The sequence below is a fragment of the Dermacentor variabilis genome, chromosome 5, assembly GCF_050947875.1.
Source record: "Dermacentor variabilis isolate Ectoservices chromosome 5, ASM5094787v1, whole genome shotgun sequence".
In the NCBI taxonomy this organism is placed as follows: domain Eukaryota; kingdom Metazoa; phylum Arthropoda; class Arachnida; order Ixodida; family Ixodidae; genus Dermacentor; species Dermacentor variabilis.
Window position 1 is genome coordinate 55,898,023 of NC_134572.1, and position 12,733 is coordinate 55,910,755.

Consider the following 12,733-nt stretch of genomic DNA (forward strand, 5'->3'; position numbering starts at 1 on the left):
ACAGAAACCTCATGCGCCCGTGTAAATTTCGAACGCCGTATAGCAGGGCTACAATGGCCACTGCAGCGCTTAGAACGCGCGTTGTTCGCAAGTTGCGCAGGCCTTCAGTACATTCAGAAAGGCGCACACTCGCACTTTTGCATTAATGCTGCGAAGATACTGCCCCCAATTCCTCACATAATGACTCACACTGTAGTTGTTGGCGACGTAATGGGCGTGGGACGCGTCTCCCGGACTCAGAAGCACGCGCCTCGCGATCCAGTAAGCTCGTGTCGGAGGTGGATTGGCACAGACCAGCACCGAGATCCTGACAGGCTTCCCCACGATTGCCGTCAGGGTCTTATTTAACGCTCTGACGTCGGGTCGGCCTGCAAGGAAAGTAATAAAGTGGCGGCGCAGTGAAACATATTGATATTTGACAGCGCGGCTTCAAGTGGCTAGATCTTGGTCAATTGCAGTGATGTGCCGGAAACACTGGCAGCTTTATGCCCGTGGAGATGAAGAAATGCTTATAGTTTCTAAACGTGAGTTGCTTAAAGCAATTGCTTTAGGCAATCACAGTTTATTCCATTGCATTCAAGGATTTTGGGGCGTCCTCAGCACAGGCACTGTGGAAGCTAAGATGATAACTGCCATATACGCGACCGCCTCCTTAAGCGTTTGGCTAACTGGTATTCCGTAATCAAACTTCTTAGAACATTGAAAGTGAAAGCGACAGAGGGGAAACGAAATATACAAGCGCTAATTTTTACCTATAGCACTATTTCTGACAACATGAAATTTATACATAAAGAACCACTTGCAGGAGGCACGTTACAGTCCCATATGGGGCGAAAAACAAAAGAAAAACAAACAAGACAAACTCACAAGTGGCAAACGTACGCTAAAATGTAGGGAATAAAATACTAAAATTCAAGTAAAGACAGTGCGATGCCTAGCTTATAGGACACGCCGTTATCGAGCTCTGCTTTACATTTAGAGCTTCTGATAAGCATCGCCACGCGTTCTTGCAATCTCCCACGGATATTGTAGTAGTATTGATTACGACAGCAATCAATGACCGCCTTCGTCAGCCGCCTTCGCGATGAACACAGCTACGGCATCCGGGGGAGCTGTGGTTGTAAAGCAGAGATTGAAGAGGGCGACGTTCTGTACGAGCACGTTGACCAGTGGAGGAGAGAAATAATGCAAGCTGCAGAAGTGGCAAGGGGGCACGGTCCATGCATGAGTGTACCATCTATTGCTTTGTCAAGCAAGGAATTATGATATCTAGCTGCCACATGTATAAGTTATGTCTGATGAACAGATCCTGGCAGGTTACTTGAACGTGTATACACGTGATGTATCTTACTTGCTTTGTGCTTGCAATCGTTATTCATATTCAACTGGACCAGCAACTAGCCTGTGGGTATGGGTCCAACCAGTTTTGGTATTTCTGTATGTTCCATGTCTGCAAATAAAGAATTGAATTGAGCTCTAGCATTTTGCCCCCTCATATATAACATGCGATTGTAACTTGTTGGTTTATTTCGGCAGTCATTTGATTGTATTATGCCTCTTACGCATGAGCGTTTATACATATATATCGTGTCATCAGAAAAAAAATTGAGACAGAAAAGTTTAATGATACGAAATGCAGACAGATCGGCCGGAGATACATACTCTGAGCTTGAGTTTGAAGTTAGTGCTTGTGTATGTCGTTTCAACTCTGTCTCTTCTATTGCTTCCGCGCAAAGACGTTTTAACATTGAGCGGCGTGTTTTATTACTTATTTTACTTAAACGATGCAGTAAATATGACACCTGTATTTTCCATTTCCTAGCTTAAGCTAAACTGAATGAGAATGCAATACCGTATTCAGGAGCGCTATCACGCGTGCGCGCACTGCCTCTGTAGCATTCCCTTCGTTGCCACAGGAGGTTGTTCGCCAAAAATGTAGTTGCGCACAGCAAAATGCTAGACAGCATCAACTGGCGCTATGTACGCATTAGGCCCGTCACCAAATTACAGGCAAGCGAATAAATAGCTAACCTGATATGGTCAGCAGGATGTTCCTGGTGCGAGCTCTTTCCTCCTTCCATCCAAGGTGATTTGTGGCCGTACACTGGTAGCTACCGGCGTCCGAGTACAGCACCGGGTCCAGCATGAGGGAGCTCTCGGAGGTCATGCTTTCTAGGCGGCCAGAACGTACGCGCGTCCAGCAGTAGGACGGCGGCGGCTTTCCGTCCGCCTTGCAGTCGAGCTGCACTGGTTCACCGAAGTCGGCCGACACCTGCGATGGTGGCTGCTCCACAATCTCAGGCCCGTCTGCATCAAAATTTCCCATGAGTAACGTTAGAAGAAGGCGTACAAATTAATCAGCACGCCTCTGGCACGTCGCCTCACACATTTCTATAGAAGGGGATATGGGCACGTTGCAAGGTGTCAATTCGCGCTCTCTATCAGCCTTGCTTGTTCCTCTCTCTCAAGCACACTGGCTTCTTGAAAAAAAAAGGAAAAATAACGACGTGCTCTCTCAACTTGTAGATAACACTTGTTTATTTTTCTCTTTTTCATGCTGAGTTTCGTAACTTCTTCCGGGAATCATTCAGGCGTATGCAAAAAAGAGCTTGTCCAACTTTTACAAAGCACGACTGCTTTCGGTTTGTTTACGTCTCTCCCGAGAACCACAGGACGTAGCGCAAGGGCTGCGTCCTTAGCGCTTGTATTAAACCTGTGTACAGATGGTTCTGCTTGTTGGAGCTGCTTGTTAAGCTGTAGCCTTCACGTCGAAGTTACGCTTTCCAAGAGCGAATGCGGCGGCTGTTACGTTATATACATCGCCTTTCTCTGTTTGTAGTAGGTATGACAGGATGATGATGATTATTAAGGCAACGCTAAAGTAGTACCACAAATGCACCTGCAAGATACAGAGCTTCCTAAAATACTGTAGGAAACTCTATGCTACAAAGTACGTACAATAGCCGCTGTGGCGAAGCTTAGCTATCGCTTCACTCAGGAAAAAGGAAAAAAAAATGTGCATGTAAATAATGCCTGCCTACAGGGAAAAAACAAACTTGTTTTTCCTGTCCCACGCTAAAGTCGGAAAGCAGGCACCCGCGATGATTGAACCCTTTGTCAGGGTACAATTTTCGGTCTTCGTTTTCGTTTATTAGTGCCCGGACGCTCTCGTAACATCTGGGACAGTCAAAGCAAAGAAGTTTCAACTGAACAGAAAAAGGGGAACGCGTGTAAAGAGTACGCAACACGTGCTGTCGTTAAGTCTTCTAAGCAAGAATGCAGCATCTGCTTCACGACCCGCAAAAAAAAAAAAAAGAAAACACGCTTTCTAGACTATAAAGGCAAAGAAAGGCGTCGTCTCCACTCTGAAATGATTTTTTTTTAAATATTGGCTGCTTCCAAGAAGGAGTGGGAAAGACGGGCTTTTCTTTCTATATGTAGCAGAAGAGCTGTTAACTTCTCCCTTGCTTCTCGAAATTTGTTTGAAGCCAGTGGTCACTGTAATAACAATATCGCACCCAAGCGAGCTACGTTAGCGGGATAAGGAGGACAAAACAGGAGTGACAGCAGTTGACTGGCTAATTAAAATCTTGTCACAGCGTGCCATTTCCCCTCCTTTCTTAGCTAACTTCGTCGATCAGAAAACAGCTCGTCGGGAAGATGGCCGACATCTTTTTAAAATACTCTGTTCTCGAGAGATTGTTCTTTTGTGCTTTGCTTTATTTTCAAACGTTACGGAAGTTTATACAGCGTGAATGTCGGGTGTTAGCCTTCCCGAACTCAGCAGCACATATTGTTCGTGCCTAGAGGCGACAGCTTTGGTGAAGCGAGAGGCACAAACCTAATGACAAAGCTATAACAAAGCCTAATGAAGTGCAAGAAATTTAAAGAGAAAAAAGAAAGTTAAAATGTGGGAAGCATTTAATGAGCGCTCCTGAAGTTGTATACCGAAAGGGTCGGAATTATTGTACTGTACCCGACCCGGCATTCTGCAATTTTCTCCCCAGAGAGATTTCACCTGTACTGTAAGGACTGCAGCGCTTTATTATGGTGTTGTCAAGTGCATCAGAGACAATCAGCAATAAAAACTTTCCTGTGGGAGCAACGAGATTGCCGATTATATAATAAAAAAACGGTCCATGATTTCAATTCATTAAGTGCTCAAGAAGGTAATTTTAGGAGATTTGTGAGATTGTTGTAAACTTTAAGTCTCATCACACAAGGAACGTTCAGTTTAGCCATGACAAGCGACGGTTTACGGAGAGCGCACTTATCGGTGCATTGAGGCGCTGTTAAACTGAAGCATTCTCTCGGCGCAGTTACTACTGAGCGCGGACACGGTAATAAATTGATTCGAGTTCACTGTACTCATCTTACAAAACATTGATGTTATATATTACTTGTGGTGTAGTTACTACAGCAGCTAACGTTAACTAGAAGACACTTCTATGGGCCCTGCTATATGATACGGAGACGACCAATTCGGGTCAGACAGTAAACAGATCATTCGGAAAGTGAGCCAATTCGGTGCCAACATCGGACACTACGTCCATCATTTTATACGATGTTTAACGTTTCTGATTGGAACGGTAGTTGTTCTCTGCCCAATAAACTCTCACAATAAACGCATTCAATGCATGAGAGGGACATGCTGAAATATTCATTATCATCCTTATCTTTGTATGGCCAATGCCGGACAAAGGCCTTCACCAGTCATCTCCAATCACTACCGTCTGTTCGACACGTTAATCTTCATTTAGCTAAGACACCTGCAGTTTTTCTTGATACCAAGAAACCGTAAGCGTGTTTCTGCTATTTGTTCCTCAACCTGCTCTCCAAAAAAACGTCTTGCCAACGGTCATATCTGCCTCAAGCCTAAGTGCGATGTTTGAGGGCTTGATTACAAGCATGCACACTACACTGACTGCACTCACATCGCACGTTGAGGTAGTATCCGAAGGAGGCGAACGTCCCGAGACGATGGACGGCAGCGCAGCGATACCAGCCAGCATGATGGCGCTCGATGGCTGAGAAATTTAGGTATCCGTCGGGGCTCTGAGGTACCGGGGGTGGCCCGTCGTCCTTGAGCCATCGCGGCGCGCTTTGCGGGTTGGCGTCCACCGCGCAGTGCAGGGACACCGGCATCTTCTCCAGGATTGGGAAACCGAAACCCGGCTCCCGGGAGATCGAGAAGGACGGCACGTCTTCGGGAAATAGAGAAAAACGTCCTGCTCACTCAGCCGTGGGGACGTGTTATCTAACACGATACGTGCACATGGATCTAGCATCACGATACGTGAATCAGATTAGCCCCACGCGCATCTCATTGCCGCAATCAGAAGTTTTGTAGTGAATGATATCGCGTGGTAAAGAACCGTGTCTCTATGGAGGGCTTGTCCTGTTGTCGTCTTCCTCACAATATTAATGCGTCGCGCATTGCGCCTTATTTAACGATGAGCAGTTAATCACTCCTTTGATTGGTATTACAGTGCCTTTGCGGCCTAAAGAGATGTATTTAACGGTGGATGCTTTTGCAGTATTTGGACTGAGTGGTATTAAGCTTCACAGTAAAACTGCGGAACTAATTTTAATTAGTCATTAACACAGTGACCGCCAAGTCTGACGAATTATATTTCTTTATTCTAGATGCGCTGGCATGGAGAATGGCCCATGGCCTTGCCAGTTCTCTATTTAGTAGAAATAAAAGAGGTGATGCACATGGCACTTGCCTGCACAAGAAACACGTACAAAGTTTTGGTATTTAGAGCTAACCTATGAAACGGGACACTTTCATCGCGTATGTAATTCTGAATTTCCGTCCTTGCTCCATTCCCGAATTAACTGGCTGCACTCTAAGACCTAGCCGAAACGTGCATTTTTTAAGCATTGATTTTTTTTATGTGTACATGAAGTCCAGAGGGACTAGGTGTCGTATGTGCGACAGCGGTGACATCAGTTACATTGGATAGTTTTGACGAATGATTTAGGTGGAGGGCCATGCATAAGCGCGACAATAAAAAAACAAGTTCAAACGCATGCACACTATCGGTGCTTTGAGGCTTGGGTACACGAACCAAATACGTTTTTCACAAGGCAATGTCTGGAGAAAGCCCCAGTCTGAGATTAACCCCTTAAGAGTGCTAATGATTGCCCATTTCTAACTATGACAGGAATTATTCAAAAACACATGACTCACGATCTGCAGGATCTCAATAAGGTTTTATCACACCATACTGGCAGGAAGCATTAGTTTACTAAAATAAAGACTAGTATTGAAGGCTTTTCTTTTTATTCTAACGTAATAAATAAACTACAGCAAAAGCGCAAGCAACACATCACGTATAGTCATCGTGCTAGTACCAAGACAGCGAATGAACACTGTGTTAGTCCATGTAGAACAACTAGTGGCTATCCTTGATGCCTATTAATCAACAAGCTGCGCTATACTTTTGCGCTTGCGTTCGTCGGACAGCTGGTTGTATTTTCTCCTCGCTTATACAAGGCGGCGAGGCAAGGCGACAACAGTGACAACTCACAGAGCACATCAAGCGAGGCGGCGACGGCCGTGGATGTGGGCCACGACACGTGGTACACGTGGCAGGAAAGCTGCAGGCCGTGCAGGTCCCGCGAAGCGTTGAGGCTGAGCACACTGCGCGTGGTGTACGAGTCCTCTTGGGGAGAGAACTCCACGAACAGCTGGCTGGCTCCGGTCATGTTTGTCTCGCCCAACATCCAGTGCATGTTTCGGACGGCGGGAACGGCACGACGTGCCACGCAGCCCACTTCCACCTCCTCGCGCTCTTGGACGGTGACGCGGGAGCCTTCTTGCAGCCGCTCGCCACTCAGTGTCAGGAAGGGCTCTTCTGGAGCACCTGCGCAGAGTGATTACCTCCTCGATGTAATGCACGGATTTGGGCTTGTTGGTATGACATCGTGAGGCTCTATAGCGCGTGAAAAGAGCAGGACGAAAGGAAGACGTGACACACACAGGCGCTCTGTGTGTCACGTCTTCCTTTCGTCCTGATCTTTTCACGCGCTATAAGCCTCACGATACCTCTTTGAATAACGTGATCACCGATATAATTTTTTTTGTGAATGAATATTTGCTGATATAGCTTTGTATAAAGGAATAACCTCTCAGGTTTTTTTTAAAGCAGTTTCATAAAAGTATGTCTAACCCAGCCACAGAAAGATTAGCAGTGGTGCGAATTCGCGCACTCACGAGAAACATTCCTCATGCACCTTTCCTTTTCTTTCAGCGTCAGTAAGGAATGAAGCACAGTATTCAAGTCACTGGGTCTCTGCTACACTCAGCGCCTTTGTGAGGCGTTCACTCTTCCGCCAGCGGCAATGACATGCAGATCGGCACGAACGTTGATACATTTCATCTAGAACTATCGGTAAACGGAATTTTATGAGCATGGCTTGACTTTTTTTGTTCAGCTAACTCAAAGGGCGCATTCTTTTATTTGCTCCTTTTGTTGGTTCTCCAATAAATCTAGCCTACTTTAACTCTTTGCTCGCAAAGCTGCCAAAAGAGAGAGAAAATTTTGTATAGAGGGGCAGGGAGGTTAACCAGAGGTAGTTCCGCTTGCCTCCCCTGCGCGGGGGGAAGGAGTAGGGAGTATAGCGCCAGCGACACCGATGCGATCGCCCTAGGAAAGAAAACGAGGTGAGGAGATGCCACCAGCGGCGTGAGAGCTTAGTTGGCTGGGAACCGACGAAATAAGAGATCACTTGAGTTTGATCTCCGGGGCTGGAGCAACGTCTAGTTGTCACTCTCGCATGGGCTCTACAATTGGTAACCCGGACCCGGATACAAAGAGAAAGAGAGAGAAATGAGGAGAGAGAGAAAAAAAGGGACGAGTACGAACAAACCCCGTGCACTATATAGCAGTAGGGGGCGGCGTCCTTAAAGTCTGTCGTGAAGGCCTGTAGACCACAGGAATCTCAGTAACGCGAATAAGGTCCTCTGGCGGGTGTTCTCTGGGAGCACTGGCCCAGAGGTTTTAGTTCTGATAGTGGACGATTGTCCAATTGGTCCATCACTCTGTACATCAGTTGCCTCTTGGCAATATAGCGCGGGCAGATACCGATAATACGTGCGAACGTCTCTTCACAGCTGCATGTGACGCACGTGGGGCTGTTGGCCAATCCAGTAAAGAAGGCATAAGACGGTCACGAGAGGGAGAACTACACAGGACAAGCGTCAAACAAGGCATAAGAGTTGGTAAATGCAATGCTTAGCCACGGACGGTACAGCATGGTCTGTTCATGTCGTGGCAACCCAGGCGGTGGATGCATCTGTATGTCCTGAGACAACGAAGGCAAACAACGCATGGTGAAAGCGTTCGAGTCTCACAGAGGCAAAAAATATTCCCGGGATATCAATCGCAGCCTAGCCGGAGCGTCTGTTCGCGAAAGCGGAATCAAGACGCATTGACCATTTTCATGTGCAGATGGGGCTGCTTCGTCGGCATGTCCGTTCCCGCTGATGTTGCAATGTCCTGGAAGCCATTGAAATATTACGTTGTATCACTTGTCATGGATGCGACGATATGCCTGTGAAATTTCTGAGGCCAACTGTTCATTCCGTCCGTGGCGCATTGGGCATTGTATACACTGAAGGGCTGCCTTGGAATACCTAAAAACTGTCCATTGTTGCGGTGGTTTCTTATTGATGAAATGAAGTGCAGCACGGAGTGACGCAAGTTATGCACCCGTCGATGTGGTCACACATGAAGTTTTTAATTTGATTTCTTCAGATTTTGCCGGGATGATGACTACAGCAGTATAGCTGTTGAGTTTTACCGAATTATATGTGTAGACTTAGTCGTCTGACTTATAGACTTGGAATCTGTGGACGTCGTAAATGTATTCCAAGGTTGCTTGCTTCAAAGGTTGTAACGGCGTTCTAGCTTTCTTTTTGATGTGTGGAATTGTCCCTTGTACTTGCGACCGGTGCCGACACCACAATGAGGCTGATAATCGTGTAGCAGGCGTGAATTGTGTTGGCCACTATACGACTAATCTTTTACAATAATTTTGGCAAAAGTTGAATGTGTCCTCATTGATAACAAGCAATCAAGATGGCGTGAGGAAATCCTAGTCAGATGTCGCATGTGTGCTCTCAGGACATCTGTACCAATCTAGACTGTCAAAGGAGAATCTCTAGCAATAGCCACTGTCACAATCAATGACGTAGCTTTTGGGAGACCAAGACAAGTTCTGAGTGCTTGGGCTTGCACACTCTGAAGTCTGCTAATATTTGTAGTGCAAGTATTCCCTAATACAGGTAAGGCGTACCGCAGGAAGCCCAAAATAGGGCGTTGTGTAATTGCGACACTCATGGCACTTTAGCACCCGAGGACTTCCCACCAGGAAATGCAAGAAGGTCCACAATGGCGCCCAAACGCTTGGTCATGTGTGAGACATCAGGGCTCCAAGACAAGTGTCTATCAATTATGACGCCAAGAAATCGGTGCGTTCATCTGTAAGGTACATTTTGGACATTAATCTGCAAAGCATACGCGGCCACAGCTTTGCGAGTAAAAGCAACGAGTGCAGATTTTTCAGGTGAAAGTTCCAGGCCTTGCCTTCTTAAATACGTTGACACAGCTGTTGAAACCTTTTAAGGTCATGTGCGGACTTGTACACATGTCACTCCTGAAGCCCACACGCGATGTCGTCTGCACATACGGAGAGCTGTACGGTTTGCGGTAACGTATCGGCGATACCAATGAGCACCAGGTTGAACATGGTCGGGCTAAGTACTCCTCTTTGCGGTACACTCCGACTGGTATAACTAGACGTCATTGGTGTGTCTTCAGTCAAAATAAAGAAAGATCTTCCATTCAACTAGCTGCTTATCCAGCGAAAGACGTGTCTACCAATATCTACAGCTTCAAAGGCGTCCAGAATTTCATCATGGTCTACATTGTCGTACGTACCTTTAACATCAAGGAATAAGGCCGCAGTGATCAGTTTCAAATGTTTCTGATGCTGTACATATGTTACAAGGTCAATAACGCTATCTATTGACGAGCGTCCGCGTCGGAAGTCAGCCATTACTTCTGGATAGACGTTGTAAAATTCTGAGTACCATTATAACCGTTTAATGATCATTCTCTCTATTACCTTGCCGACGCAGCTGGCCATTGCTGTTGGAATATAAGATGACATTTCTAATGGAGATTTGCCAGGCTCGGAAAGTGGAACAAGGTGACTGGATTTCCACGTCGTAAGCACCAAACCGTCATGACATGATGCGTTGTATAGGCCAAGAAGTGCTTCTCTGACCTCTTGACCAAGCTTTGGAAGCGCAGAGTGTGTGATGCCATTGGGTCCCGGTGACGAAGATCGCCTGCACCTAGCAAGTGCGGCCTCCAGTTCTTCTATGGAGAAAGGAGCATCCATACGAGGGTCTCGGGAGCCAGGAGTGACAATAGGAATATGTGGGCAATGCTGGAACGTTGGGAATGCGATCCCTAATTGCGCAGTCATTTTCTGCTACGTTGACTTCTGGGCGTCCTTGATGAAGGGTTAGAAATTTAAATAAATGGCGCTGTTGAGAAGCTGTTCGAAGTCCACGGACTGTTCTCCAGACTACCGACAGAGTTTTACGTGGATCGAGAGACTCACAAAAAGATTCCAGCGCTGATTTTGCACTACAGCAATGCGACGCTGTATTTTCTTTTGAATGCGTCTGCCCTGTCTAAGGTCGTAAACCGATTTAGTCAGTCTGTAGCGTCGCTCCGCTACCCGGCGTATTGCACAGAGGATCTGTATTTAATTCCGCTTCAAATCCGTGTATTTCTCCAATGGCCGAAATGAACGCATAGCATACATGGCTTTGGCGATCTGAATTTCCAGAGTGGACAAAAAGCCTTCGTGGCATGCTTCTTCCATAAGTGGTTTAAACATTGACCCATCTATTGTTTGCTGAAGATTTGATGAAGCCAATTTTACTAGGTCCTCTATCTTCAAATAGGCAGGAATGTGGTCGCTACCATAGGTTTCTATATCTGCGAACCAATGGACGCTGTGAGACATGCGACAGAAAAGCTAAGTCTAAACAACTGCTATACGTCCGGCCGCCCATAAATGTGGGACTGTCATCATTTAGGCAGCAAAGGAAACGAGGTTCCTTTCTTTTTAATTTACCTTGATGCTTCCCGAAAGTGAAGATGTGCATTAAAGTCCCGAACAACATTACATGAACCAGGAGTCGTATCTAAAATGTCCCTCAGTCTCTGTCTGATAAAACGACTTGATGGAGAAAGGTAAGCGCCTACTAGAGTAAACAGAAGTTTGTGTTTTCTTCATGGTCAGGCAGACATAGTGATTACTGTCATGAGGCCGTACTAGATGGCAATTATCGGGAAGTGGTAAATATGCCGTGAATTACATCGGACGAAGTGTTTTAATGGATACTGAAAATGATAATCCTACAGCGCAGGGTGAGGGCCGTAAGGCAAGGCCAGCTAATGCTAGCCAGAGTTTAAAAATATGCCAATGCCGCGTAGCTGGAGAGAACTGAGGTGATGTTCTTTGCCGTCACTTGGAGATACACAAACTAGTTCTTTAGTTCCGCCAAATTAGATAAATGATATTAATCAATCAACTTCTCAAATATTAAAATTACATGAAAAGTGTCAATGACAAAATTGTAGAGCGACATGAAAAACTCCCGATACAACTTCCTGTTGCTCAATATGTGCTACATAAAAGTGTTTTTCCCAGCGTGAAAGAAACCCGCAAATGCACGCAATATTGCCGCGTGATTGCTCGCTCGAGGCACTTTGCGTTTATTTGCTGGTTGCTTTCACGCTCGGAAAAATTCTTATGTAGCACATATTGAGCAACAGAAAGCAGTATCAGGAGTTTTTCATGACGCTTTACAATTGTCTGATTAGCACTTTTCAACTAGTTATAATATTTGAGAAGTTGAATAATTAATTAAGACTAGTTATATAATTAGGAGAAAGGAAAAAGAAACAGTATGAGTATTTCCGAGCGACGGCAAACAAAACTGCCTTTGTTCTGTCCAGCTACGTGGCATTTGCATATTCTAAAATTCTGGCTGAAGTTAGCTGTAACACCCTGTATATACCGAGTGTTCCAGCGAACACTTTCCAAAATTTTTAAAGGTTGCCTGAGGCAGATAGCCCAATTCTTGTTCATGAGCTGCAGTGTCTACTCGAAGAGGTGGACATTAATTGCACAAAAAATGAAATGCATAATATACTAATTAACAAGAATAACTATTTAAGCTTATAGCTAATTAATTTATGGCCCTATTCCAGCCGTTTAGTTCGTAAGGCGAATACACTCGGAATGAATTCTCAGTATGACACCAGTTTCACGATATTAATTTCCGAACTTTGAAGAGAAATTCATTGGCGTTCCGTTAATTTAGTTAGAAAACGTTGTTTTATGCAGTCAAGCACATAAGTAACCGGAAAGCCAATGCATTTCTCCTCAAAGTTAGGGAATTAATATCTCGAAACTGGTGTCATCCTACGAATTTGTACCAAGTGGATCCGCCTTGTGAACTCCACGGCTTGAATTTGTATATTGCAATAGGTGTCATAACGTAATTAGTTAAAATTATAATGAGTGAAAATTTGTTAGATAGTCGATTATTAATTTCAATTCTTTTTTGCAAGTAATGTCCGCCTCTTGGAGTAGACCAGCTCATGAACTATAAAACTAAAGTTGTGCTATCCTGCCA

At 45.3% G+C, this 12,733-nt stretch overlaps 1 protein-coding gene across 1 annotated transcript in view; it reads right to left on the reverse strand.

Moving 5' to 3' along the window:
• LOC142581866 (cell adhesion molecule 3-like) overlaps positions 1–12,733 on the reverse strand; it is a 99,319-nt gene that overhangs the window by 5,671 nt on the left and 80,915 nt on the right. Inside the window, exons 5-8 of the mRNA XM_075691311.1 lie at positions 6,537–6,872; positions 4,935–5,204; positions 2,032–2,307; positions 190–368 (exon numbers count right to left, since the gene is read on the reverse strand). Of these exons, the coding sequence (XP_075547426.1) occupies positions 190–368; positions 2,032–2,307; positions 4,935–5,204; positions 6,537–6,872 (1,061 nt within the window). The remainder of the gene's footprint in view (positions 1–189; positions 369–2,031; positions 2,308–4,934; positions 5,205–6,536; positions 6,873–12,733) is intronic.